At 43.3% G+C, this 27104-nt stretch overlaps 1 protein-coding gene across 4 annotated transcripts in view; it reads left to right on the top strand.

Moving 5' to 3' along the window:
- The first annotated feature begins 2949 nt into the window (after positions 1–2949).
- The window catches only part of ZNF143 (zinc finger protein 143), a 62992-nt gene continuing 38837 nt past the window's right edge, over positions 2950–27104 (top strand). Inside the window, exons 1-7 of one of the 4 annotated variants that reach the window (XM_025357807.1) lie at positions 2950–3061; positions 12453–12571; positions 13805–13897; positions 15066–15149; positions 15675–15755; positions 19182–19378; positions 20273–20347. In XM_025357807.1, coding sequence (XP_025213592.1) covers positions 12460–12571; positions 13805–13897; positions 15066–15149; positions 15675–15755; positions 19182–19378; positions 20273–20347 — 642 coding nt within the window. In that variant the 5' untranslated portion in view covers positions 2950–3061; positions 12453–12459. Of the gene's footprint in view, positions 3062–12452; positions 12572–13804; positions 13898–15065; positions 15150–15671; positions 15756–19181; positions 19379–20272; positions 20348–27104 lie in introns of all 4 variants that reach the window. The other 3 variants (XM_025357808.1, XM_025357806.1, XM_025357809.1) reach the window with 3 other exon arrangements.

The raw sequence follows: 27104 nt of genomic DNA, 5'->3' as shown, positions 1-27104 counted from the left end.
CTCCGCCTCCCGGGTTCACGCCATTCTCCTGCCTCAGCCTCCCGAGTAGCTGGGACTATAGGCGTCCGCCACATCGCCCGGCTACTTTTTTGTTATTTTTTAGTAGAGACGGGGTTTCACCATGTTAGCCAGGATGGTCTCGATCTCCTGACCTCGTGATCCACCCGTCTCGGCCTCCCAAAGTGCTGGGATTACAGGTGTGAGCCATCGTATCCAGCCTGAAATAATTGCTTTTAAGCTTAACTCATCGTTTATCTTTTTTCTATATATATAGGAAATATATATCATATATAATTTCTATATATGTATAGTAAACATATATACTACTTTAATGCTTATAGCATGGTATAAATATGCCAAACCAACCAATTCTCCGGTAAGTTTTGAGTTACTGAAAGAAGTGTTTTAGAAAATATGATCTTAAGAGTTTTTGAAGGGGGCTAGAAATAAGTTACCTCTTATTTAGGAAGTTGGGGAAATTATTTAATTTCTGTATTTAAGAGCCTGGACTAATACTGATTGACAGGGAAACATTTTCAAGCCATTAATTTGACCGCATGTAACATGATAGAAAGGAAGGGAGATGAATTGGAGAACATTTTAAGCTTATGAATGGCTCTTTGAATACTATGTACATTTGAACTCTGTTCTATAGTCACTGGTAAATACTATTAATACAAGGTTCCATTACCTGTGACAAATCAGAATTAGGTTTCTCTCTGAATCCAGTTAGAATTACAGCATCCTATCCACCACCACCATCACCGCGATTCAATTTTTACAACCACTCAGTAATTTCCAGGGACACAAAGATGTCCTGTAACTGTTATCTACAATAAGAGGGCGATTTAAAAATTCTTGAGATTCTGTATTACAGTGCTTGAGTGAGTAGTCTACAGGCATGGGACTTAGTGGAACTGCATAAAAATATTCTGATTGGTTAAAAAACCCTTCTGATTAGAAAACACAGAAACATGTGGAAGGAATCGAAAGTATAAATTAAAACCGTTTGTTTTTCAGCTGAGCTCTGTACTTCTCTGTAACAGAGAATGTATCCACTGGGTAGGAGACTGATTTAACTGAGCAAAATCCTCCCGTTAAAAATAACCTAATCCTTTTTTTTTTTTTTTTGAGACGAAGTCTTGCTCTGTTGCCCAGGATGGAGTGCAGTGACGCAATCTCAGCTCACTGCAAGCTCCGCCTCCCGGGTTCACGCCTCAGTCTCCCGAGTAGCTGGGACTACAGGCGCCCGCCACCACGCCCGGCTAATTTTTTGTATTTTTAGTAGAGACGGGGTTTCACTGCGTTATCCAGGATGGTCTTGATCTCCCGACCTTGTGATCCGCCTGCCTCGGCCTCCCAAAGTGCTGGGATTACAGGCGTGAGCCTCCGCGCCCGGCCACCTAATCCATTTTGTATATGTGACACTTTTATTTTAAGGGCTTAAAAAGCAATCCAGGCCGGGCGGGATGCCACTGCATTCCAGTCTGGGCGACAGGGCGAGACTCCGTCTCAAAAAAAAAAAAAAAAAGTAATCCGGACGGATTTAAACTTCTTTATTAACAGAATATGTGTTCTAACAAAGCTTAAAGTCCTATTTTCTTTAGAATGGCGTCTAGGCCGCCATTACTCAACTATCCGTTGGTTAGGGTCCGCACCTCAAAGTAGACTTAATTGTAAATCAAAACATTTACTATCCACACTTAGAGGGCTATCTTTAACATCTTTTTTATTTATCCCCGTCCATTCGATAATCGTCTGAAATGCAAGACATTAAGTTGAACATCCTCCAGATTTCTGTTTTTCTAAGCGGGATCTAAATCTTTCACAACAGGGTAGCCTCTCATTCTCTTGGTAGCTCAATTCTAACCCTGGCCTGGCCAACTTAAGACATTTTGAGTCTAATACACCCACCTCATCTTTAGTCGGCCGGGTGCGCCAAAGCAAATTTGTACTGAGTGCCTTCGGAACTGACTAGTAAGTATATCCAACGGTTTAGAAAGGGCTGGGTTGAGAGCTACAAGAAGCATTACCACAACGGACACAATTAAGTTGTACCCATTCTTAGTAACTTTAGGGAACCAGACTGAATGCTTTTCCCATCCTTTTGAATTTCCTTTATTAGTTCGCGACACAAGAACATACAAAAGACCGTAGCGACACCATTTCTGATGCCTTCAAATTTTAAACCGAAACTACGTGAAAGCACAAAGCATCCGTGGTGTCTCCCAGCGCAATCCAAGACCCCCCAGCCGGTTGCCAAGCCGCCAGAATTTCAGCAGGAGAGGAAGGCTCACCCTCCCACCGCATGGCGATGCCCCGGCGACTGGAGAAGCTCAGACAGGCTTGGAAGCCAATCCCCGGCATACAGCAGCTCTCGGGAATGCAGAGCCCCAGACCAAGACCAAGGGCCTCGGCCGGCACTGAGAGCCTCCAGGGAAAGGTCAGGTCTCTCATTCTGTCCTATTCCTCCCTTCGACTTCCCTCCCAGCGGGCTGCTATTCAGCATTCAGCAATCGTTAGGCAAAGCCCTTCTGGTCTGCAGAACGCACTCCGGCAAGCCCACCGGGAGAACCAAGGCCGACTCCTCGCCCCTGTGGGGAAAATGGCGCTCGTCACCCCTTCTCCCTCCCGGGTAATCACAAGGACCAGCCTCCCTCCCTCGCTACAAAATGGCGCCTCCCGCTGGGGCCCCAGAATCGGTGTAACTCACTAGTCAGTGAGGCGGTGTCCGTCTGGGATGAGCGGTTCTGTCAACCAGTCAGACACAGGAGTTTTGACTCTGCACTTTGCGCGAGCCACTCAGGGGCGGGCTGTAAAGTCAGGCTTGGCTGACGTCAGATGAGGGGGCGCGGCTAGGGCGGTTTTCTTTTGCGTCGACTAAACGTGGGCCAATGGAAAACCGGAAGCATCCTGTGAGTGATGTAATGACAGCCCAATGGAAGCTGGGGGCGGGCCTCAGACACACTATGCGGGTTGCGGGGCCTGGGGGCCGGACGGCTGTTTCCTGTCCTGGTGCATGGTGGTCGGACGAAGGAATTGTTGGAAAATTTTCTCGGAGGTTCGTATATAAATGTGTTTTTACCCAGTGTGCATTATTCTCCGCCCGGCCGCCGCCCTCAGCGCGGCGGCGCGGGCCCGCTTGGGCCCGGGCTCCGGCTCCCGTTGCTCAGCCTCCGCCGCAGGCCTTGCCGATTCTATGGGCCGGCCGCAGTAGCGGCGTCTGGGCAGAAGCGGAGTTTATTAATAACCCGCGGCCGCCACTCTAGGCGGCGGAGCTTTTCTCGCTGAGGACTCAACCCCCCCCAAATCGTCTCTGAGCGATACGCCCCGCCTGTTTCCCTCAGGGGACCGCCAACGGGAGGGAGTGAAAGAGGGGAGGGTGGAGCCCTCGGGAACCTTGGCCGCGTTTCTCGGCCTGACCTCCGCGCGGAGCGAGTCCCCAGGCGCCGCGGAGGCAGAGTTCCGCCGCCTGGGACGCCGGGCCCACGGGCGGCACCAGGCCGCAGCGGTGGCGCCGAGGACAGGGCTGGCCCAGGCCCTCCCAGCACCCCGCCTGCCGATCGCACGTAGCGGTTCCCTCCCATCCATATCGTGGGCAGATTGTTTCCCCGACACCCTTTCTTTTATTTAAAAAAAAAAAAAATAGGTTACTGAGGTCTAACATCGAATATTAGAAATTTACAATTTTATCGTCCTTTTCTCCAGTTTTGGCCAAAAGAGTGAGCAAATCCTTATAAGTCGCTTTGAAACATATTATTGTGGAACGTGAACCAGTTTTTATTCCTTCCCCTTTTGCTTTTGACATTTTTTCCCCCATAATAACGAAGTTAAAAAGAGGAAAGAAGAATACCATCGCCAGCCCATTTATTGGTTTAAAGTCAACGTCAGCCTTTGCCTTGGAAGTGTCTAAATCAGCTGGTGTAATCAAGTGTGAGGATGTGGGGAGAAATTGTAGGTTCGAGATTGTGGTCGGCTTTGTCCTGAATCTTATCAGAAGATACTTATGTTTTCCTGTAGTTGACAGAAAACGGTGCAGTATTTAATGTTTTTTCTTGCTGAGTATGTAAATCAAATTTACATTTAGTAAGAAAATACGTGACAAGGAGATCACTCAAAAGCACCCATAACATGCATCGCTAATTGTATCCTGCGTATTTTGACTGTTTGGAAATTTTTTTTTGTCAGTGTCCACTGTTTGGAAATTCTGTGAGTGGTCAGCTGTCTGCAGATATTTGAGTGTCTTTTTTTTCCTTTACAGAAGCCCCCCCTTTATTTTTTTAAAATAGCTTTATTGATGTAATTCACATACCTTACAGTTCACCCATTTAAAATGTGTAATTAGGCCTGGGCAGCATAGGGAAACGGCCCTCCCCCGTTTCTACAAAAAAACCATTTTTTTTAAGTCAGATCAGCGTGTGCCTGTAGTCCCAGGTTCTTGGAGGCAGAGGTGAGAGGATCACTTGAACCCAGGAGTTCCAGGCTACAGTGAGCCATGATTGTGCCACTGTACTCCTGTCTGGGTGACAGAGAGACCTGTCTCAAAAAGGAAAAAAAAAAGTTATAATTAGTTTAATTTTAGCCTGGGCGTGGGGGCTCACACCTGTAATCCCAGCACTTGGGGAGGCCGAGGCGGGTGGATCACCTGAGGTAAGGAGTTTGAGACCAGCCTGGCCGACGTGGTGAAACCCCCTTCTCTACGAAAAATACAAAAATTAGCTGGGTGCGGTGGCAGGTGCCTATATCCCAGCTGCTCGGGAGACTGAGGCAGGAGAATCGCTTGAACCCAGGAGGCGGAAGTTGCAGTGAGCCAAGGTTGCACCATTGCAATCCAGCGTGGACAACAAGAGTGAAACTCCATCTCAAAAATAAAGTTGAATTTTAACATATTCAGAGTTGCGCAACCATCACTACAATCAATTTTACAACATATTCATCACCCTCAAAAGAAGCTATACCCGTTAGCAGTTACTCCCCATTTCCTCTCAGTTGTCCCACCCCACTACTAGTTTGCATATTTGCCTATTCTGGATATTTCACATAAATGGAATCATGTAGTATGTAGTCTTGTCCAGGATCATTTATGTTATAACGTATCAATACTTTCTTTTTATTGCCAAATAATATTTCATTGTGTGAACATAGTACATTTTACTTATCCATTCGCTGTTGATGGACATTTGGGTTGTTTCCACCCTTTGGCTATTATGCATAATGCTATGAACATTTGTACAAAAGTTTTCGTGTGGACATAGGTTTTCATTTCTCTTGAGAGTAGAATACCTAGGAATAGAATTGCTGGGTCATATAGTAACTCTGTTAAACTTCTTGAGGTACTCTAAAACTTTTTCAATGTGGCTGCACCACCTTTACATTCCTACCAGCAATGTGTAAAGGTTCCAGTTTCTCCACATCCTTACTAACACTTGCTATCATCAGTCTTTTTGATTATATTTTTCTAGTGTGAATGAAATGGTGTCTCTTGTAGGTTTGATTTGCATTTCCCTGACGGTTAATAATGTTGAGCATTTTTTCTATGCCTAGTGATCATTTATAATCATTGGAGAAATGTCTGTTTGGATCCTTTACCGATTTTAAAGTTGAATTATTCATCTTATTATGACTGGGTTGTGAGAGTACTTTATACGCTCTAGCTAGAAATCCCTTATCAGATACATGGTTTGCAAAATGTTCATAGTCCTTTCCTGTGTGTTGGGATGTTGCTGTGAAGTAAGGGCTCATTGTGTTCTTCACAGAAATATAGCATGACTGTATTGAACTGTACCTCTACTACATGGTTTTATTTTTAAAATAAAAAACCACTCCACCTTCATAGCATAGTTCCATTTCTGGAAGGTAAGCACTGAATTTTTAAATGTTCATGCAAGCATATACAGATATCTATATACATTTTTAAAAACATGAATGCAATCATATGGTATCTGCTCTTCTGCAACTTGCTTTTTCCCACTTACCATGTGTCTTGGACATGTTTCTCACTGTTTCAAATAGATAGATCTCATTCTTTTAAATGCCTACATGTTTCATTTAGGGATGCCGTGTGTGTGTGTGTGTGTGTGTGTGTGTGTGTGTATTTGTGTATAGATATTTTTTTAAAAATCAATTTTTTTTAAGAGACAGGGTCTCACTCTCACCCAGACTAGAGTGCAGTGGCATGATCTCAGCTCACTGTAGCCTCAACCTCCCTGGCACAAGCCATCCTCCCATCTCAGACTCCTGAGTAGCTAGGACTACAAGTGCACACCACCATGCCCAGCTAATTTTTAAAAAAATGTTTGTAGGCTGGGCGCGGTGGCTCACGCCTATAATCCCAGTACTTTGGGAGGCTGAGATGGGTGGATCACCTGAGGTCAGGAATTTGAGACCAACCTGGCCAACATGGCAAAACCCTGTCTCTACTAAAAATATAAAACTTAGCTGAGCATGGTGGTCCATGCCTGTAATCCCAGCTACTCGGGAGGCTGAAGCAGAAGAATCGCTTGAACCCAGGAGGCGGAGGTTGCAGTGAACTGAGATTGCACTACTGCACTCCAGCCTGGGGGACAGAGCAAGATCTGTCTCAGTCAATCAAGCAATCAATCAATCAATAAATGGTGCGTGTTAATTACATAATAAGAATAATGCTCATGCCTGTAATCCCAGGACTTTGGGAGGCCAAGGCGGGTGGATCACAAGGTCAGGAGTTCAAGACCGGCCTGACCAACATGGTGAAATCTCATCTCTACTAAAAAAATACAAAAAATTAGCTGGGCGTGGTGGTGGTCACCTGTAATCCCAGCCACTCAGGAGGCTGAGGCAGGGGAATTGCTTGAACCCGGGAGGCTGAGGTTGCAGTTAGACAAGATCGCGTCGCTGTGCTCCAGCCTGGGGGACAGAGGGAGACTCCGTCTCAAAAAAAATAATAATAATACTAAATGGCCTGTAAGGGTAACTAATTTGTTAAATGTGAGTTAAAAGTGATCAATTTTTGACAACTTAGGAAAATTTATAGAAATGAAAAAAGCTGAATACAAAATGTTATCTGTATGATAATTATGCTGTAAAAATTATGTATGTGTGTGGCTAGCAAGGCTAGAGAATAAAACCAGGAAAAATGAAAATGTTTGATTTGTTAAGCTATTGGGACTTATTATTTTATTTATTTTATTTGTTTTGAGACGGGGTCTTACTCTGTCACCCAGGCTGGGGTTCAGTGGTATGATCTCAGCTCACTGCAACCTCCACCTCCCGGGTTCGAATGATTCCCCTGCCTCAGCCTCCCAAGTAGTTGGGATTACAGACATGCACCAGCACCCCCAGCTATGTTTTTTTAATTTTAGTAGAGACAGGGTTTCAGCATGTTGGCCAGGCTGGTCTTGAACTCCTGACCTTGTGAGCCACTGTGCCTGGCTGGGACTTATCTTTATTTATTTATTTATTTTTTCTGAGATGGAGTCTCACTCTGTCGCCCAGGCTGGAGTGCAGTGGCATGATCTCGGCTCACTGCGAGCTCCCCCTCCCAGGTTCACATCATTCTCCTGTCTCAGCCTCCCGAGTAGCTGAGACTACAGATGCCTGCCACCACGCCTGGCTAATTTTTTTTTTTTTTTTTTTTTTGTATTTTTTGTAGAGACAGGGTTTCACCATGTTAGCCAGGATGGTCTTGATCTCCTGACCTCGTGATCTGCCCGTCTTGGCCTCCCAAAGGACTTATTAAGTTTTAAATTTATATTACAATATTGTGTGCAAGGAAAAGTTTTTTTTTTGTTTTTTGTTTTTTTGCTTTTGGGAGGATTTCTCTCTGTTTCCCAGGCAGGAGTGCAGTGGCACAATCACAGCTCAGTGCAGCCTGTACCTCCCAGGCCCAAGTGATCCTCCCTCCTCCTTAGCCTGCCAAGTAGCTTGGTATTACAGGTCCAAGCCACTATGTCTGGTAAATTTTTTTTTTTTTTTGAGATGGAGTTCGCCCAGGCTGGAGTGCAGTGGTAGATCTCGGCTCACTGCAGCCTCCAACTCCCAGGTTCAAGTGATTCTTCTTCCTTAGCCTCCTGAGTAGCTGGGATTACAGACACCCACCACCACACTTGGCTAATTTTTGTATTTTTAGTAGAGACAGGGTTTCGCCTAGTTGGCCAGGCTGGTCTCAAACTCCTTACCTCAGGTGATCCACCCACCTCAGCCTCCCAAAGTGCTGGGATTACAGACGTGAGCTACCATGCTTGGCCTAATTTTTTTCTTTTTTCAGTAGAGACAGGGTTTCACTGTGTTGCCTGGGCTGGTCTTGAACTCCTGGCCTCAAGCCGTCTTCCCTCCTTAGCCTTCCCAGGTGCTGCAATTACAGGTGTGAGCCACCATGCCCAGCCTGCAAGGAAAATTTTAGTGGTCTACAAAACACAATAAAATAGCTGACAGTGTTACTAGACTGAAACGATGAGAACATGGCGCAGACAGATTACTGTAATACTTTTAAATATTACAATAGGGTAATACTCTTAAGTGAGAGGATGAAAAAGAAGTTTTTTTTTTTTTTCGAGATAGAGTTTCACTCTGTTGCTCAGGCTGGAGTGCAGTGGCACGATCTTGGCTCACTGCTGCCTCCACCCCCCGGGTTCAAGTGATTCTCCTGCCTCAGCCCCCAGAGTAGCTGGGATTATAGGCACCCATCACCATACCCGGCTGATTTTCATGTATTTTTAGTAGAGACAGGGTTTTGCCATGTTGGCCAGGCCGTTCTCAAACTCCTGACTTCAGGTGATCCACCAGCCTCACCCACCCAAAGTGCTGGAATTATAGGTGTGAGCCACCATGCCCGACAACAAAAATTTTGAAGAGTAAAACTCATGGCTGGCTGGTGCAATGGCTCATGCACTTTGGGAAGCTAAGGTGGGTGGATCGTGAGGTCAGGAGTTCAAGACCAGCCTGACCAGCATGGTGAAAACCCTTCTCTACTAAAAATACAAAAAATTAGCTGGGCATGGTGGTGTGCGCCTGTAACACCAGTTTACGAAATTTAAGAGAAGTGTTTTTTGTTCTTTTGCACATCAGTGGTTCAGTTAAGATCAAACCATCACCAAACTGGGCATACCTGATGACTAGACCTAGATGTTCATTTCTAAATTCTTGTCTCTGCTCTCAGCTCTTTTCTGTCAGGTATTTTTAGCTTTAAGCCTAGCAGGCCCTATCTCTGTTGTCACTTCAAAGGTATCAGGCTGTACCTACCTGCCAGTCAGTTTCATATATTCAGTTTTGGAATAGTCCTGGAACTGCACAAAGTCTTCAAGTTTCAACATTTCACCCATCCAGTAGGATATTCTACTGCCCCAATTAAAATTGGCAGTATAACCTCTTTCCCCATACTTTAACCCTTAGCATCTTATGGAGTCTGTGAGAACTTTGTCTCATTTGCCAGCACATTCTAATTACTTTTTACTTCACTAAATGATGTTTATTTAATGGAACATGCTTAGACTCTGGCTATATTTAAATATAACTCAACACTAGGTGTGGCTTATTTCTATAATCCCAGCTACTCAGGAGGCTGAGGCAAGAGGATTACATGAGCCCAAGAATTTGAGGTTGCAGGGTCCTGCCACTGCAGTCCAGCGTGGGTGACAGTCAGACTCGACTCTCAAATATATATCATATATTTTCTGGGCGCAGTGGCTCACTCTTGTAATCCCAGTACTTTGGGAGGCTGAGGCATGCAGATCACTTGAGGTCAGAAGTTTGACACCAGCCTGGCCAATATGGTGAAACCCCACCTCTACTAAAAATACAAAAACGAGCCAGGTGTGGTGGCACACACCTGTAATCCTAGCTGCTTGAGAGGCTGAGGCATGAGAATCGCTTGAACCTGGGAGGTGGAGGTTGCAGTGAGCTGAGATCACGCCATTGCGTTCTAGCTTCGGCTACAGTGAGACGCTGTCTCAAAAAAAAAAAAAAAAAAGTGGAGTAATGCAGTATTTGTCTTTTTGTGACTGAAAATTAGCCTATGCTAATTTTATACTCAGCAGGGGTCTTTTTCTTTTTTACCTCCCCCACGCCCCGAGACGGAGTTTCGTTCTTGTTGCCCAGCCTGGAGTGCAGTGTTGTGATCTCGGCTCACTGCAACCTCTGCCTCCCGGGTTCAGGCAGTTCTCCTGCCTCAGCCTTCCAAGTAGCTGGGATTACAGGCGTGCACTACCACGCCCGGCTAATTTTTGTATTTTTGATAGTGACGGGGTTTCACCTTGTTCATCAGGCTGGTGTTGAACTCCTGACCTCAGGTGATCCATCCACCCTGGCCTCCCAAAGTGCTGGGATTACAGGTGCGAGCTGCTGCACGCAGCCCACGGGTCTTAACAGTAGGGTACTGGTGTTACTTTGCGTTTTCTCTGTCAGCCTTTGGAGGTGCCAAGGAAATGACGTTTCATCTTGTTCTATGAACAGTTATAGATTATGGATCCTTTTGTACCTAAAAGGTCACCCTTTAACTTTTTATTTTTTTTCTTTAAGTGTGCGTGCCACCACATCCAGCTAATTTTTTTGTATTTTTAGTAGAGACAGGGTTTCACCATGTTGGCCAGGCTAGTCTCAAACTCCTGACCTCAGGTGATCCATCTGCCTTGGCCTTTCAAAGTGCTGTGAATTCAGGTGTGAGCCACTGCGCCCAGCCTTGACTGACTTTTATCATAGCACTGATACCTTTTTGTGTATATGAACAGTAGTTCCCACTTTTGGTCTAATGAGGGTACAGTTCATAGTATTTCCAAGACAAATTTCTTCAAACAATCCTAAACGTAAAATGAATTACAAATTATTACTACTATCTGTGTATTGCTCTTTTATTTATTTATTTATTTACTTACTTATTTATTTTTTGAGACGGAGTTTCACTCTTGTAGCCCAGACTGGAGTGCAATGGCACGATCTCAGTTCACTGCAACCTCCGCCTCCTGGGTTCAAGCGATTCTCCTGCCTCAGCCTCCTCAGTAGCTTAGGATTACAGGCTTGCACCACCATGCTCAGCTAATGTTTTTTTGTAGTTTTAGTAGAGACAGGGTTTCACCATGTTGGCCAGGCTAGCCTCGAACTCCTGATCTCAGGCGATCCACCCACCTGGGCCTCCCGAAGTGCTGGGGTTACAGGCGTGAGCCACCGCGCCCATCCTGCTTTTTAAAATATTGATGCTAAGTCAGATCTTTGGACCTGGAAAGGTCATCCTCAAGACATCTGGTTCAGTTCCCTGGCCCAAGGCAGCTAAATTATCCTAGCTACTGTTTGAGGTAAGCCAAGGTCCACAGAGGTAAGGAGACCTGGAAGTAGGGGAAGAAGGAGGTTGTGTTGGTGATTCGTAGAAGAGTTGCCCATTCATCCACTTATTCAATACCTATTGTACTTCTACTATGGGCCAAGCACTTTTTAGGCACTAGAGTCAGCAGTGAGCAAACAAAAAAAAAATCTCTGTCCATTCTCATGGAAGGGGAAATAGATAAACTAAATAAGTAAATACATGTAATTTGTCAAATAATAAGGACTGTGCAGAAATATGGAGGGGAAAAAAAGGATGGGGTTTACCGTGATTGAGCAGTTGGGAGGTACAGTTTGAAATGGGATGGACAGAGAAGCTCTCATTCCATTTGAGCAAAGACTTGAAGAGGTGAGGGAATAAATACTGAAGATACTGGGGAAAATGTTTCAGGCAGAAGGAAACTCAAATGAACACGTCTTAAGGCAGCAGAACATCCAGTATGCTTGAGGAAAAGCAGGGATGCCACTGTAGCTGAAGTGGAGTGAATGAGATGGTGAGTAGTAGGAAATGAGGGGCAAGATCATTAGCCTCATTGGTCAGTGTAAGGATTTGGGGATTTTACTCTGATGAGGAGTCCTCGGAAGGTTTTGAGGAGAAGAGGGACATGAGCTCACTTTTCCCTTCAAAGGACACTGACTGCTGTGTCAAAAGAAGAGTGTAGGAGGCTAATGGAGAAGCAGGGAAATAAGTTAGGATGCTGTTAACAGTAATGCAGATAAGAGACTGGTTGTGGCTTGGATCAGGGAAATAATGGTGAAGGTTGTGAGAGGTAGCCAGATTCGGGGTAGATTTCTGAAGATTAAGTCAACAAAATATGCTGACACATTGTAAGTGGGAATCTTCAACAATGCTAAACCCAAAGGAGTCAAATTATGGGAATTTTAGAGATCATACAAAACTGATGGGTACAATTTGTCACTGCGCTTCTAAGTTGCTGAGCACACTGATAAAAGATTGTGTCCATCAGTTTGAATTGTTGAATTATGAGATGCATGCCTTGGACTTCGGGCTAATACTCTTACCCTACATATTGAGTGAAATTTTATCTTATTTCCAACACCATTACATCCTCAGCAGTTTTTTGTGATTCACAAATATTCTTTGTAACTTTCATTTCATATGTATCATTCTTTGTTCCCAAGTGTCTTTATTTTTCTTCAAGGTAGAAGATGTTGTTAGCCCAAATAAATCGAGATTCTCAGGGAATGACAGAGTTTCCTGGAGGAGGGATGGAGGCTCAGCATGTTACCCTGTGCTTGACAGAGGCAGTCACAGTGGCAGGTGAGCAGTTGTGTTTGAAGGGATGAGTTTGAAAATATCATTTATCTTAAAAGAAAATGAAAATTTACAACTTCCTAGTTCCTGATTTAGCAGAAAACAATATATATAAACCTAGGTCTTTCTATGAGGGTTTTTTTTTTTTTGAAACGGGACAGAGTTTTACTCTTGTTGCCCAGGCTGCAGTGCAATGGCGCGATGTCGGCTCACTGCAACCTTTGCCTCCCAAGTTCAAGCGATTCTCCTGCCTCAGCCTCCTGAGTAGCTGGGATTATAGGCACGCACCATTACGCCAGCTAATTTTTGTATTTTTAGTAGAGACAGGGTTTCACCACATTGGCCAGGCTGTTCTCAAACTCCTGACCTCAGGTAATCAACCTGCCTCGGCCTCCCAAAGTGCTGGGATTACAGGCATGAGCCACTGCGCCCGGCCTCTATGTGTATTTTTTACCTTGGTGTGGGTACAGTAGGGCACGTAATTTTTTTTTTCTTTTTCTTTTTTTTTTTTTTGAGACAAGGTCTCGCTTTGTCGCCCAGGCTGGAGTGCAGTGGCACAATCTCGGCTCACTGCAACCTCTGCCTCCTGGGCTTAAGACATCCTGTCACCTCAGCCTCCCAAGTAGCTGAGACTACAGGCATGCACTAGCGTGCCCAGCTAATTATTTTATTTTTAGTAGAGACATGGTTTCACCATGTTGCCCAGGCTAGTCTCGAACTCCTGGACTCGAGCCATCCACCCACCTCAGCCTCCAAAAGTGCTGGGATTACAGGCATGAGCCTTTTGTTCCCAGCCTATTTTTTTGGTAAGTACTAAATCTCACTTTTTTTTTTTTTTTTTGAGGCGAAATCTGGCTCTGTCGCCCAGGCTGGAGTGCAGTGGCACAATCTCAGCTCACTGCAACATCTGCCTCCTGGGTTCAAGCAATTCTTCTGCCTCAGCCTCCCACGTAGCTGGGACTACAGGCGCGCACCACCGTGCCCGGCTAATTTTTGTATTTTATTAGAGACAGGGTTTCACCACATTGGCCAGGCTGGTCCCAAACTTCTGACCTTGTGATCCACCCGTCTCTCCAAAGTGCTGTGATTACAGGCGTGAGCCACCACACCTGGCCACTAAATCTCATTTTGAGTCTGAGTTAAGCAATCTACCTTTTTTCTGATCTTTATTTTTTAAAAAAATTAGCGTGTCCATATGCTAGCTGTCTAAAGAAAATACTGATTTTTTTTTTGTAATAGATGGTGACAACTTAGAAAATATGGAAGGCGTAAGCTTGCAAGCAGTAACACTTGCAGATGGTTCTACTGCTTACATACAACACAATTCTAAAGGTATGTGCCTCACATATGGCTGATTGGTTAACACCAGTGATTTATGACCTGTGAGTTGGAGCACCTAGAAGCTATCCCACCTTTCCTATCTCTCCTAAAGATGTTGTATTGCACATGATAATTTTAAGTCATTTCAGTTTAATTCCTTTTTTTTTTTTTTAATATAATTTGGGGTCGTCCCTTGAGATACTTGGAAGATACCCTGGGATATCAAAATTAGTGGGGGAGAGGAGAGCAAGGAGTATGTCTGGACTATTTTCTAGTAAGACCTTTCTTGCTTCTTTACTTCAGGTCATTATTTCATATTTTTACCAAATATGTGTAAGAGTAAAGACATTTGGGGCTGGACACGGTGGCTCATGCCTGTAATCCCAACACTTTGGGAGGCTGAGGCGGGCAGATCACCTGAGGTCGGAAGTTCGAGACCAGCCTGACCAACATGGAGAAACCCTGTCTCTACTAAAAATACAAAATTAGCTGGGCATGGTGGTGCATGCCTGTAATCCCAGCTACTCAGGAGGCTGAGGCAGGAGAGTCGCTTGAACCCAGGAGGCGGAGGTTGCAGTGAGCCGAGATCATACCATTGCACTCTGGCCTGGGCAACAAGAGCAAAACTCTGTCTCAGAAAAAAAAAGACATTTGGTCTTGCTTATCTAACATTGTCTCTGAATTAGTGTTTGCTTTGCTCTAGGAAACAGCCAAGTCCTCAAAAACTCTTTGTTTTTATGGAAACCTACTGAACACATGCATACATAAACAAGGGTCTTTTAGCCCTCAGGGATGAGAATGACAACTGACCTCACATACACTGACATATCTGTCTGTCTTCCCAGCTTCAGCTCCCCCCGGTCATGGTCACTGATTCTAAGTGACTCTGAAAATACCTATATAGCAGTCGAACTCATGTAGCTTGCTGTGATGAGCCACTCTTCCTCTTGACCTCATCTAATTGAAAATTGCAGGGGAGGAAGGATGGCTGAGGGAGGATTTTCTGCTTTCTGTAGGATCACTGGATGTGTTATTGAATTGCCTCAGAACGTTGAGGGAAGAATCAAGATGAACACGAGCTTAAGTTGTGTATGTTTTTATAGTTGATATCATTTTGAAATTGTATAAAGTTTAAAATTTTTGTTTGTGCCAATTTATTGTCTTGAATCTTTTGTTCTAGATGGAAAACTCATAGATGGCCAGGTCATTCAGTTGGAAGATGGTTCTGCTGCCTATGTTCAACATGTACCCATACCTAAAAGTAGTAAGTATTTAAGATAACAGCACAGGAAACCATTTTAATTCTCAGCTTTTAGTATTTGCTGCCTGCAGCTCCCTCTTACTACCTAAACTTGGGCTCGATCTCAAGTCCTCCTTCTGTAAAGGGAGATTATAGATGCCACAGAGTGGATCTTAACCAAGACTTTCTCTTAAAGATAATGGAAAAGAAGTTACTGGACTGCACTGTGGAGATTGAGTAACAGTCCTAAGTGAATGTTTCTGTTTTTTGAGTTGAATCGTACATGTCTCTCATTTTCTTCATTTTTCCCCTTCTTTCAACTCTCTTTAATACTGGTATATATTCCTAAAACCAATATTCTAATATCTTTTTACCTTTAAACACTGACTCAGAGAAGCTTTGCTGAACTTACTTAAATGTTCAAAGACTCATGAAGCAAATATAGATTGTTATAATGTGTTAATGGTTTATTGACTCTTGTTGCTAAGTGAGTTAATTGGAATGTGCTAGAAAACATGAGATCTAAATGTAAGCATTGTTCTTGAGCAGGGGACAGTTTGCGTCTAGAGGATGGTCAAGCAGTGCAGTTAGAAGATGGTACCACAGCATTTATTCACCACACCTCCAAAGGTAAAATAACTTTGAAAGTACGAATAAAATAAGGGAGAAGTGAGAGTGTAGGGGGAAAGAAGACCTGCGTTTAGCTTCTGAAGTGTTGTCATAGGAAAGAATTGTATTTCTTCATTAAAGTACAAGGTGGCATGATTTAAGGAAAAATTTTCCTACAATTTGAGATGTCTAGTGACAAGTTGGAACAGCAAACTAAATGATTGGTCCCTGGAATACTTAAAGTAGAGGCCACATTTTGTTTTTTTTGGGTGGCTTTTTTTTTAAAAGACAAGGTCTCACTCTGTTGCCAGGCTGGAGTGTGGTGGCGCAAGCACAGCTCACTGCAGGCTCAAACTCCTAGGCTCAGGGATCCTCCCACCTCAGCCTCCTGAATAGCTGGGACTACAGGTGCACGCCGCCACTCCCGGCTAATTTTTTCATTTTTTGTAGAGATAGGGTCTTACTGTGTTGCCAGGCTAATCTCAAACTCCTGACCTCAAGCCAGCCTCCCAAAGTGCTGGGATTATAGGCGTTAGCTACTGCACTCAGCCTTAATTTCATATTTTAAATGCAGCCTTGGCTACTTTTTAAAAAGACTAAGAAATAAAATCACGATGTAACATTGAAATGGTTAACTTCATATTTTATTTATTTCTGTATTTTAGAGATAAGATCTTAACTCTGTTAGGCTAGAGAGCAGTGGCACGATCATAGCTCACTACAGCCTTGAATTCCTGGGCTCAAGGGACTTTCCTGCCTCAGCCTCGTGAGCATCTAGGACTATACGTGTATGTCACCACAGCCAGCTAATATTTTAATTTTTATTTTCTGATTAAATTTTTTTTGTTAAATATAGGGTCTTGCTCTGTGGCTTCAAGCTAGTCTTGAACTCCTGGCCTCAAGAAGTCCTCCTGCTCCAACTTCCCAAAGCACTGGGGTCATATACATGAACCACTTTGCCTAACCTGTTTCTTCCTCTTAAATAGAATTTTTTAGCTGGACACGGTAGTTCATGCCTGTAATCCTAGCACTTTGGGAGGCCGACGCAGGCGGATCACCTGAGGTCAGTGGTTCGAGACTAGCCTGGCCAACATGGCAAAACCCTGTCTCTACTAAAAATACAAAAATTAGCCGGGTGTGGTGGCGCATGCCTTTAATTCTGGCTACTCAGGAGGCTGTGGCAGGAGAATCGCTTGTACCCAGAAGGAGGTTGCAGTGTAGTCGAAATCGTGCCACTGCACTCCAGCCTGTGCAACAAAGTGAGACTCTGTCTCAAAAATTAAAAAAAAAAAAACCAACATATATATATATACACACATATATATAAAATTTTAAAAGCAAGGTCCTTTGCCTACTGTGTTTAATTGAAACTAAGTATACAGTTTCAAAAATATTTGAAGCAAATACAACAAAACGTTAATGCTTATTACATTTGTTTAAGGGAAGTTCAGAGTTTTGAGGTGGAATGTGTAGGAATGATGAGTACAGCTCTGCAGCCAGACTATGTAGATTCAAAACCACTGTTTTGTTTTTTTTTTAGTTGTGTGACGTTAAGCAGATTACTTCTCTGTTCTTTAGTTTCATCATCTGTAAAATGAGGATTATAGTACGTGTCCATATCATATGTAGGGTTGTTGTGAGGGCAGAATGCACAAACATGTAAAGCACTTAGAACTGTGTTTGTCACATACTAAATGCTCAACAAATGTTACCTATTGTTACTACTTTAGAGAATATTTTATTTTATTTTATTTATTTATTTTTTTGAGAGAGTCTCACTCTGTTGCCAGGCTGGAGTGCAGGGGCGCAATCTCGGCTCACTGCAACCTCCGCCTCCTGGTTTCAAGTGATTCTCTGGCCTCAGCCTCCCAAGTAGCTGAGATTACAGGCACCTGCCACTACGCCTGGCTAATTTTTGCATTTTAGTAGAGATGGGGTGTCACCATGTTGGTCAGGCTGGTCTCGAACTCCTGACCTCAGGTGATCCACCCACCTCAGCCTCCCAAAGTGCTGGGATTACAGGAGTGAGCCACCGTGCCCAGCTACAGAATATTTTATTACAGAATGACATAACACATTTTAGAAAGACTGTTTTGTTGTGAAGCCAAAGGGAGGACTCTTTAAAAAAATTAAAACACTTAAATTTATAAATAAATTTAATTACAGTTGGAAAAATGTAAAGTCTACACCCCTTCCTTCCTTCCTTCCTTCCTTCCTTCCTTCCTTCCTTCCTTCCTTCCTTCCTTCCTTCCTTCCTTCCTTGCCTCCCTCCCTCCCTCCCTCTTTCCCTCCCTCCCTCCCTCCCTCCCTCCTTCCTTCCTCTCTTCTCTTTCTTTCTCTCTTTCGACAGAGTCTTGCTCTGTCATCAGGCTGGAGTGCAGTGGCACGATCTCGGCTCACTGCAGCCTCCACTTCTCAGGTTCAAGTGATTCTCCTGCTTCAGCCTCCTGAGCAGCTGGGACTATAGGTGCGCGCCACCATGCCCAACTACTTTTTTTGTATTTTTAGTAGAGATGAGATTTCACCATGTTGGCCAGGATGGTCTTGATCTCTTAACTTTGTGATCTGCCCGGCTTGGCCTCCCAAAGTGCTAGGATCATAGGCGTGAGCCACTGCGCATGGGCACACTTTTTTCTTTATCAATAAGTTTTAGTCATAAGTTAATTGTAACTGGCTAGATTTATTATTTCACTCTCTCTATATATATCGATATAAAATCACAATTTCATATCGATACCATTATAGATATAGATATATCTTAGTGTGGACATTTAGAGGGTAAAAAGAAAAACACCATGGAGGGACTGTGGAGTCATACTGACATGAGTTCAAATTCTGATTTCTCTGCATATTGTTTTTGACTGTTAATTGTTAGTGTGGTTTTTTTTGTTTGTTTTTTGAGAGGGACTCTCGCTCTGTTGCCCAGGCTGGAGTGCAGTGGCGTAATCTTGGCTCACTGCAACCTCTGCTTCCCAGGTTCAAGAGATTCTCCTGCCTTAGCCTCCCCAGGAGCTTGGAATACAGGCGTGTGCCACCATGCCCAGATGATTTTTTTTCTATTTTTAGTAGAGCGGGTGTTTCACCGTGTTAGCCAGGATGGTCTCAATCTCCTGACCTTGTGATCTGCCCGTCTCGGCCTCTCAGAGTGCTGGGATTATAGGCTTGAGCCACTGCACCCGGCCTGTTAGTGTTTTTTAAATTTTCTGATTCCTAAGGAAAGTGATGTTACTTCTCCAAACCTGAGTTCCCATTTATACAATGAAGGCGGTAAATATACCTGCTTTGCAGAATTACTGTGAGGATTAAATGAAATAACACATATAAAGTACATGGTCCAGTACTCAGAGTAAACTACTCAATAAAAGCTCATTTCTCTCTTCCTTTCAATATGTAAATATTTGTCAGATTTTACCTTTAATTTAATGCCATTCTCTTCCACTCTCTCAGATAGTTATGACCAGAGTGCATTACAGGCGGTTCAGCTGGAAGATGGCACCACAGCTTATATCCACCACGCAGTGCAAGTCCCGCAGTCTGACACCATCTTGGCAATTCAGGCTGATGGGACAGTGGCAGGTCTGCACACTGGGGATGCCACAATTGACCCCGACACCATCAGTGCTTTGGAACAGTATGCAGCAAAGGTACAGCATTTCACAATGTTAAGAATGTCCAATATATAACTTCTTTATTTTTCATGAAAAGAAAACAAAACAAAAAAGTACACCTCATCAAAAAAAAACTGGCCAATTTTGGCTAGGCATGGCGTGATATCACACCTATAATCCTAGCACTTTGGGATGCCAAGATGGGAGGATTGTTTGAGCACAGATCCCTGTCTCAAATTCAGAAATTAAAAAAAGAAAAAGACACTAGCAATTCAAAGTCAAAATCAGTCAGTATCGAAGAGATCAGCATTTATCTTAAGTGAAGTGTAGAAAGACTGGGAAAAAAAAAATAAGGGAATAGGGTAAAGGCTTATAGAAGAGAAATGAGTGGCAGGTAATTCACCAAAAGATATACAAGGATGAAGAGCTATAAAAGAAAGTATAAATGGAACTGCTTATGAATTAAGAAGTAGTAACTATAGATGAGGAAAAGTAAAGGAAAGTCTCAAGTTTTATATCAAAAGGGCTGATATTTTTCCCCTGCATTGAACATGTATCTCTCATATAACTTAAAAGGTTTTGTTTTTTTTGTTTTCACTTTTATTAGGGAAATTTTCTTTTTTTTTCCTTTACAAACAAAATAAATAGAGACAGAGTCTTGCTCTTTTGCCCAGGCTGGTTTTGAACTCCTGGGCTCAAATTATCCTCTTGCCTCAGCCTCCCAAAGTGCTGGGATTACTGGCGCGAGCCACCATGCCCAACCTATTATGGAAATTTTCAAATATACACAAAAATAAATGATTAACGAAGCACCATGTACTTTTTTTTTCTTTTGTTGTTTTTGCAAGCTTCTCCCTGAACCATGTACTTAACCAGGCTAAACCATTATCAAAATGGAAAATGTTTTAAAGCTTTATTTTATTCCTATAGGTGTCCATTGATGGAAGTGAAAGTGTAACAGGTACTGGAATGATTGGAGAAAATGAGCAAGAGAAAAAAATGCAGGTATGTAAAACTACTTTTTAATATAAAAATCTATCTTAGCATTTCTGTGTCCTTCTGTGGATGAAAGTAAGAATAGGTAATTCACTACCTCTCTAGGAAAATCTCACCAATTCAGAAAAACAATGTATGTATTAGGCAGCAGCTTTATCAAACTGCCTGAGGTCCCAGTGTTCATTGGTGGATGCAAAATGACACTAAAGAAATGGAAATATCACAGAAATCCAGTTGAAACTTGTGTGCTGAATTCTAAGGCAGTTTTCTGGACAAGGCAGTTGTGGAGACGAGGTGATTTCCTGACTGCCCCCACCCATGGCATGGCAATTTGTGGATACTTTTTCTGGGACTCCATCATGATTCTTTCTAAATAATTCTCACTGCTTTGCTTTTTGTATTTTTAAATTTCTTCTCCTTCCAACTGATTCCCTCCATATTTTCCTTTTCAACCTCTGAAGGGAGAGTCCAGCCTAGCTAATCTTGGACAAAGCTGTTTATACTTTTTCTACCAGACTGCTTCCTGGTCTGCAGGTGGCCTATGGGCTGGTTTCCCATGGTTCAGATGTTCACCCTGGGTCCAGTCATTGGCTGCCCCTTACCTAATTAACAGCCTAGAGCACCAGTGCTTCTCAAAGTTTTGTAGTATGTACAAAGTAGTCACAGGTACATTCTTGGGTGTCTCCTACAATCACAAATTCAAAACTTACGTTATTCAAGAATTGTTTTTGTGTTTGGGGGGGATGTTTGTGTGGAGGGTATGCTTGGAGCTTATACAATCATTGTAGGACATTCCTGCTTTAATGCTGCTCTTTATTTTCTCACCAATTATCTCTAATATTTTGTTGACTGTTCCTTTATAGTAGGTTTTTTTTTTTTCATTTTTCAGAGTTTTATTATATTTAACTCCTTAAATTGCTACTCAGGGTCACATTTATAACCTTGAGCATTAACATGACCACTTATGACATTGAGTGATACTGTTAGGGGTTGTCAAGAAGATTTTACATTTATGCTAATAGTAAGTGATAAAATAACAGGAATCACTGAAATCACTTGTAGAAATATGCTTCTGGCCAGGCATGGTGGCTCATGCCTGTAATCCCAGCACTTTGGGAAGGCTGAGGTATATGGATGAGTTGAGGTCGGGAGTTCGAGACTAACTTGGCCAACATGGTGAAACCCTGCCTCTACTAAAAATACAAAAAATTAGCCAGGCATGGTGGCTAGTGCCTATAATCCAAGCTACTCAGGAGGCTGAGGCAGGAGAATCGCTTGAACCCAGGAGGCGGAGGTTGCAGTAAGCCCAGATCGCACTATTGCACTCCAGCCTGGGCAGAAAAAAAAAAAATGTCAAAAAAAAAAAAAAAAAAAAAAAAAAAAGAAATATGATGCTTCTACACATTGCTGAATAGCCAGTATTTCTGTTTACCAGCTGAAGTGATGCCACAAAGTGGCAATAGTATAAATACAGTTTTCAGTTCACTAAGCCCATCAGCTTTGATGCTGTGTGATTCTTAGCAAAATTTTCAGGTCTCAATTCATATTCATATTTTGTGAATGAAATGAGACTTTAAGGTGGGTGTGGTGGCTCACACCTGTAATCTGAATACTTTGAGAGGCTGAGGTGGGAAGATTGCTTGAACCCAGAAGTTTGAGACCAGCCTCGGCAACAAAGTGAGACTCCGTCTGTACAAAAAATTTAAAAATTAGCAAGACATGGTGGCACACATTTGTAGTCACAACTATTTGGGAGGCTAGGGCAGGAGGATCCCTTGAGCCCATGGTTTGAAGTTATAGTGAGCTGATTGTGCCACTGCACTCCAGCCTGGGCAACAGAGCAAGACCCTGTTCTCCCCCACCCCCCAAAAAATGAGACTTTAATATTTTTTGTACAGTTCTATGTCAAATCCACCTAAGTCAACCTCTATTAAGATACAAACACAGGGCTGGGCACGGTGGCTCAAGCCTGTAATCCCAGCACTTTGGGAGGCCGAGGCGGGCGGATCACGAGGTCAGGAGATCGAGACCATCCTGGCTAACACGGTGAAACCCCGTCTCTACTAAAAAATACAAAAAACTAGCCGGGCGAGGTGGCAGGCGCCTGTAGTCCCAGCTACTCGGGAGGCTGAGGCAGGAGAATGGCGTAAACCCGGGAGGCGGAGCTTGCAGTGAGCTGAGGTCTGGCCACTGCACTCCAGCCTGGGCAGCAGAGCGAGACTCTGTCTCAAAAAAAAAAAAAAAAAAAAAAGATGCAAACACAGGGTAAATATATGCGGGAGTTATAGGTCAGTGGCTTGGAGTATTGGAGTGGCCCAATAAGTTATCTGTCTTACTGGTGACTGACAGACAACTACATTTTTAAAAAATAGAATATTTTAAAGAAAAGGCTGGGTGCAGTGACTCACGCCTGTAATCCTAGCACTTTGGGAGGCCAAGGCTGGTGGATCACCTGAGGTCAGGGGTCTGAGACCAGCCTGGCCAACATGGCGAAACCCCATCTCTACTAAAAATACAAAAATTAGTTGGGTGTGGTGGTGTGTGCCTATAATCCCAGCTACTCGGGAAGCTGAGGCAGGAGAATCGCTTGAACCTAGGAAGTGGGGGTTGCACTGAGCCAAGATTGCACCACTGCACCCCAGCCTGGGCAACAGAGCGAGACTGTATGAAAAAAAAAAAAAAATTTCTGAACTCAGAAACATAACTAGGAATTCAGAACTGCTGAGGCAAAATGTCATAAAAAGCCCCATTACTCTTTATCTGTAGACATATTACCATTTGGTATGGGTACCAGTAGACAAATAGAAGACTGTTGAATAGGATTCTTTTTTTTTTTTTTTACTGTAGCTCTTTTCCTTTGCCTTTTATACCTCTTCCTTACAGACTAGATCTGCAATGTCCAGTACGGTTGCCACTAGCCATATGTGGCACTTGAAATGTGACTAGTCCAAATTGAGATGTGCTGTAAGTAGATTTTGGAGACATAGTACGATAAAAAGAATGTAAAATATCAATAATTTCTTATATTGATAACATCGAAATGATAATTTGGACTTACTGGGTTAAACAAAATAATTACTATTAATTTCACCTGTTTCTTTTAATTTTTTTCAGTTGGTTACTAGAAATTTTTTATTTTATTTTATTATTTTATTATATTTATTTATGTATTTTGAGATGGAGTCTTACTCTCTTGCCCAGGGTGGAGTGCAGTGGTGTGATCTTGGCTCATTGCAACCTCCACCTCCCAGGTTCAGATGTTTCTTCTGCCTCAGCCTCCTGAGTAGCTGGGATTACAGGCGTGCACCACCACACCCAGCTAATTTTTGTATTTTTTAATAGAGACGGGGTTTCCTCCTGTTGACCAGTCTGGTCTTGAACTCCTTACCTCCAGCAATCAACCCACCTCAGCCTCCCAAAATGCTGGGATTACAGGTTTGAGCCAACATGCCTGGTATTTTTTTTTTTTTGACACAGAGTCTTGCTCTGTCAGACTGGAGTGCAGTGGTGCGATCTTAGCTCACTGCAACCTCCGTTCAAGCCTGCTCAGTTGAAGCAGTTCTCCTGCCTCAGCCTCCCGAGTAGCTGGGACTACAGGCATGTACCACCATGCCTGGCTAATTTTTTGTATATTTAGTAGAGATGGGGTTTCACCATGCTGGCCAGGCTGGTCTCGAACTCCTGACCTTGTGATCTGCCCATTCGGCCTCCCAAAGTGCTGGGACCACAGGCATGAGCCACCACGCCTGACCCCTATTTTATTTATTTTTTTGTTTTTTGAGACTGAGTCTTGCTCTGTCACTCAGGCTGGAGTGTAGTAGTGCAGTGTTGGCTCAAGTGAGCCTCCTGCCTTGACATCCCAAAGTCCTGGGATTATAGGTGTGAACCAATTTACGTGGCCAGAGTTGTTTTTTTTTTTTGAGATGGCGTCTCACTCTGTCACCAGGCTGGAGTGCAGTGGCGTGATCTCAGCTCACTGCAACCTCCGCCTCCCGGGTTCAAACAATTTTCCTGCCTCAACCTCCTAAGTAGCTGGGACTACAGGCACATGCCACCACACATAGCTAATATTTGTATTTTCAGTAGATACAGGGTTTCACCATGTTGGCCAGGATGGTCTCGATCTCTTGACCTCGTGATCCGGCCGCGTCAGCCTCCCAAAGTGCTGGGATTACAGGCGTGAGCCACCGTGCCTGGCTCAGAAAATTTTTAATTACATATGTGACTTGCACTTGTGACTCATTATATTTCTCTTCATTAGTGCTGGATCGGAAGTTCATGACTTCACCATTCTCTAAAACAATTAATTACCATATTTAAGGTTGAGAACCTAGTACTTTGGTTTTTTGTGGTTTTTGTTTTTTGAGACAGGGTCTTGCTTTGTTGCCCAGGCTGGAGTGCAGTGGCCTGATCTCGGCTCATTGCAACCTCTGCCTCCTGGGTTTAACTGATTCTCCTGCCTCAGCCTCCTGAGTAGCTGGGATCACAGGCACATGCCACCATGCTCGGCTAATTTTTTATATTTTTGTTAAAGAAATATAAAAAAAATTTTTTTGTATTTCACCATGTTGGCCAGGCTGATCACAAACTCCTGACCTCAAGTGATCCACCTGCCTCTGCCTCCCAAAGTGCTGGGATTACAGGCGTGAGTCACCATGCCCAGCCTAAACCCTGCTTTTCTAAGTCTCTATCTTTCCACCTCTAAAAGAAAGCTATTAATTAGATCGATGACTGTCTTAGGGGCAAGTTTTTTTTGTTTTTTTTTTTTTTTTTGAGATGGAATCTCACTCTGTTGCCCAGGCTGGAGTGCAACGGCCTGATCTCGGCTCACTGTAGCCTCTGCCTCCTGGTTGAACTCCTGACCTCCAGTGATCTGCCCACCTCAGCCTCCCAAAGCACTAGGATTACAGGCATGAGCCACCACACCTGGCCAAAGATTTTTTAAGATAATATTTGTAGTAGTTTTTTTTTAATTCAGAGAAAGTACAAAGAAGAAAACCCAAAATGACCCATAATCTTACTCTACACATATCTATTTTACATATTTTTAAAGATAAAAGTAATCATGTTTATGTTTAGAAAATCCAAATAGTATAGATTAGTAAAAAATAAAAAGTGAGAGATTTACTGCCTGATGATAATTATTGTTAGAAATCGACTTTGTTTTTGTTTTCTCTCTCTCTCTCCTTTTTTTTTTTTTTTTTTTTTTTTTTATGAGAAGAGTCTCGCTCTATCACCCAGGCTGGAGTAGAGTGGCACAATCTCGGCTCACTGCAACCTCTGCCTCCTGGGTTCAAGTGATTCTCATGCCTGAGCTTCCCAAGTAGCAGGAATTACAGGCTCACACCACCATGCCCAGCTAATTTTTGTATTTTTAGTAGAAACAAGGTTTTGCCATGTTGGCCAGGCTGGTCTGAACTCCTACCCTCACGTGATCCACCTGGCTCGGCCTCCCAAGGATTATAGGCAGGAGCCACCGTGCCCCGCCTTGTTTTTGTTTTTTAATCTTCCTGGCAGTGCTGATGTGTCTCATGGTTCCTTAGAAGTTCCTCTGGTGCCACACTTCTAGGATTGTTTCCTTTCTTCAAAGAGAACACGTTTTTTAAAATTCAAGTTGTTTTTATTTTATCCTCCCCCAAGAATATAGATTATTTACATCATACAAGTTAACAAATACCAGATTGTAAGTTATATCTCCCATGTGCATTAGGCCATTACAGTAAATGAGATTATAACTACTAAACCAGACAATATAATGCAATATTTATCCTCAGCCCTACTGAGTCTCTCACTCTATAATTACAGAAGCTCTGCTAGTTAGGTGCCACTAGACTACAGCATCCTGAAACCTGGTAGGTTAATAGCTTGAGCTCTAGAGCCAAACTCCTTCAGATCTCACTTCCTAGATTTTGGCCATGGGCAAGTTACATTACTTAACCCCTCTGAGTCTCATTTTTTTCTATTTGTAAATCATAGATAATATTGAATTCATTGGGTAGCCAGGGGGGCCAATTAGACAGTATGTGTAAAGCAGCCACCACAGTGCATAACATAAATGCAACTGCTCAGTAAATGCCAGTTAGCCTCTTTATTTTTGAGGTCACTTTGGAATTTAATCTTAGCTCCAGTCATGTATCTACCTCTGGAATTTGCACCTCTTTAGAATATAGTGGTCCTAGGTGCTAGTATAACTAGCACCTCCTAGATTGTTTAAGCCTAAAAGGACTTAGGTTATCTGTCTAGTATGGGCTTTTCAAGCCCTGTTTTTTGAGGTTTCAGTAGTCCTGTCAGGGACTCGCAGATCTCTGATCTACCCTCATCTGCCAAGACCAGCAGCTCCAGTTCCTTTGTCTGTTTTACACAGTAGAATGCTGTGTAAGATTTTATCTGCCAAAGGTGTTTGACTCCTTCAAAAAAGAAAAAACATTACTGACTTAGAACAATGTGTGTGTGTTTTTGTTTTTGTTTTTTTTTTGAGACAGTCTCATCTGTCACCCAGGCTGGAGTGCAGTTGCACAATCTCGGCTCACTGCAGCCTTTGCCTCCTGGGTTCAAGCAATTCTCCTGCCTCAGCCTCCTGAGTAGCTGGGACTACAGGCACCCGCCTCCGCGCCTGGCTAATTTTTTGTATTTTTAGTAGAGACAGGGTTTCACTGTGTTAGCCAGGATGGTCTTGTGATCTGCCTGCCTCAGCCTCCCAAAGTTCTGGGATTACAGGTGTGAGCCACTGCACTCGGCGTTTTTTTTTTTTTTTTTTTTTTTTTGA

Source organism: Theropithecus gelada, chromosome 14, assembly GCF_003255815.1.
Source record: "Theropithecus gelada isolate Dixy chromosome 14, Tgel_1.0, whole genome shotgun sequence".
NCBI classification, from domain to species: Eukaryota; Metazoa; Chordata; class Mammalia; order Primates; family Cercopithecidae; genus Theropithecus; species Theropithecus gelada.
The sequence above is the reverse complement of the archived record's forward strand: the minus strand, read 5'-3'. Positions and strand labels throughout refer to the sequence as shown.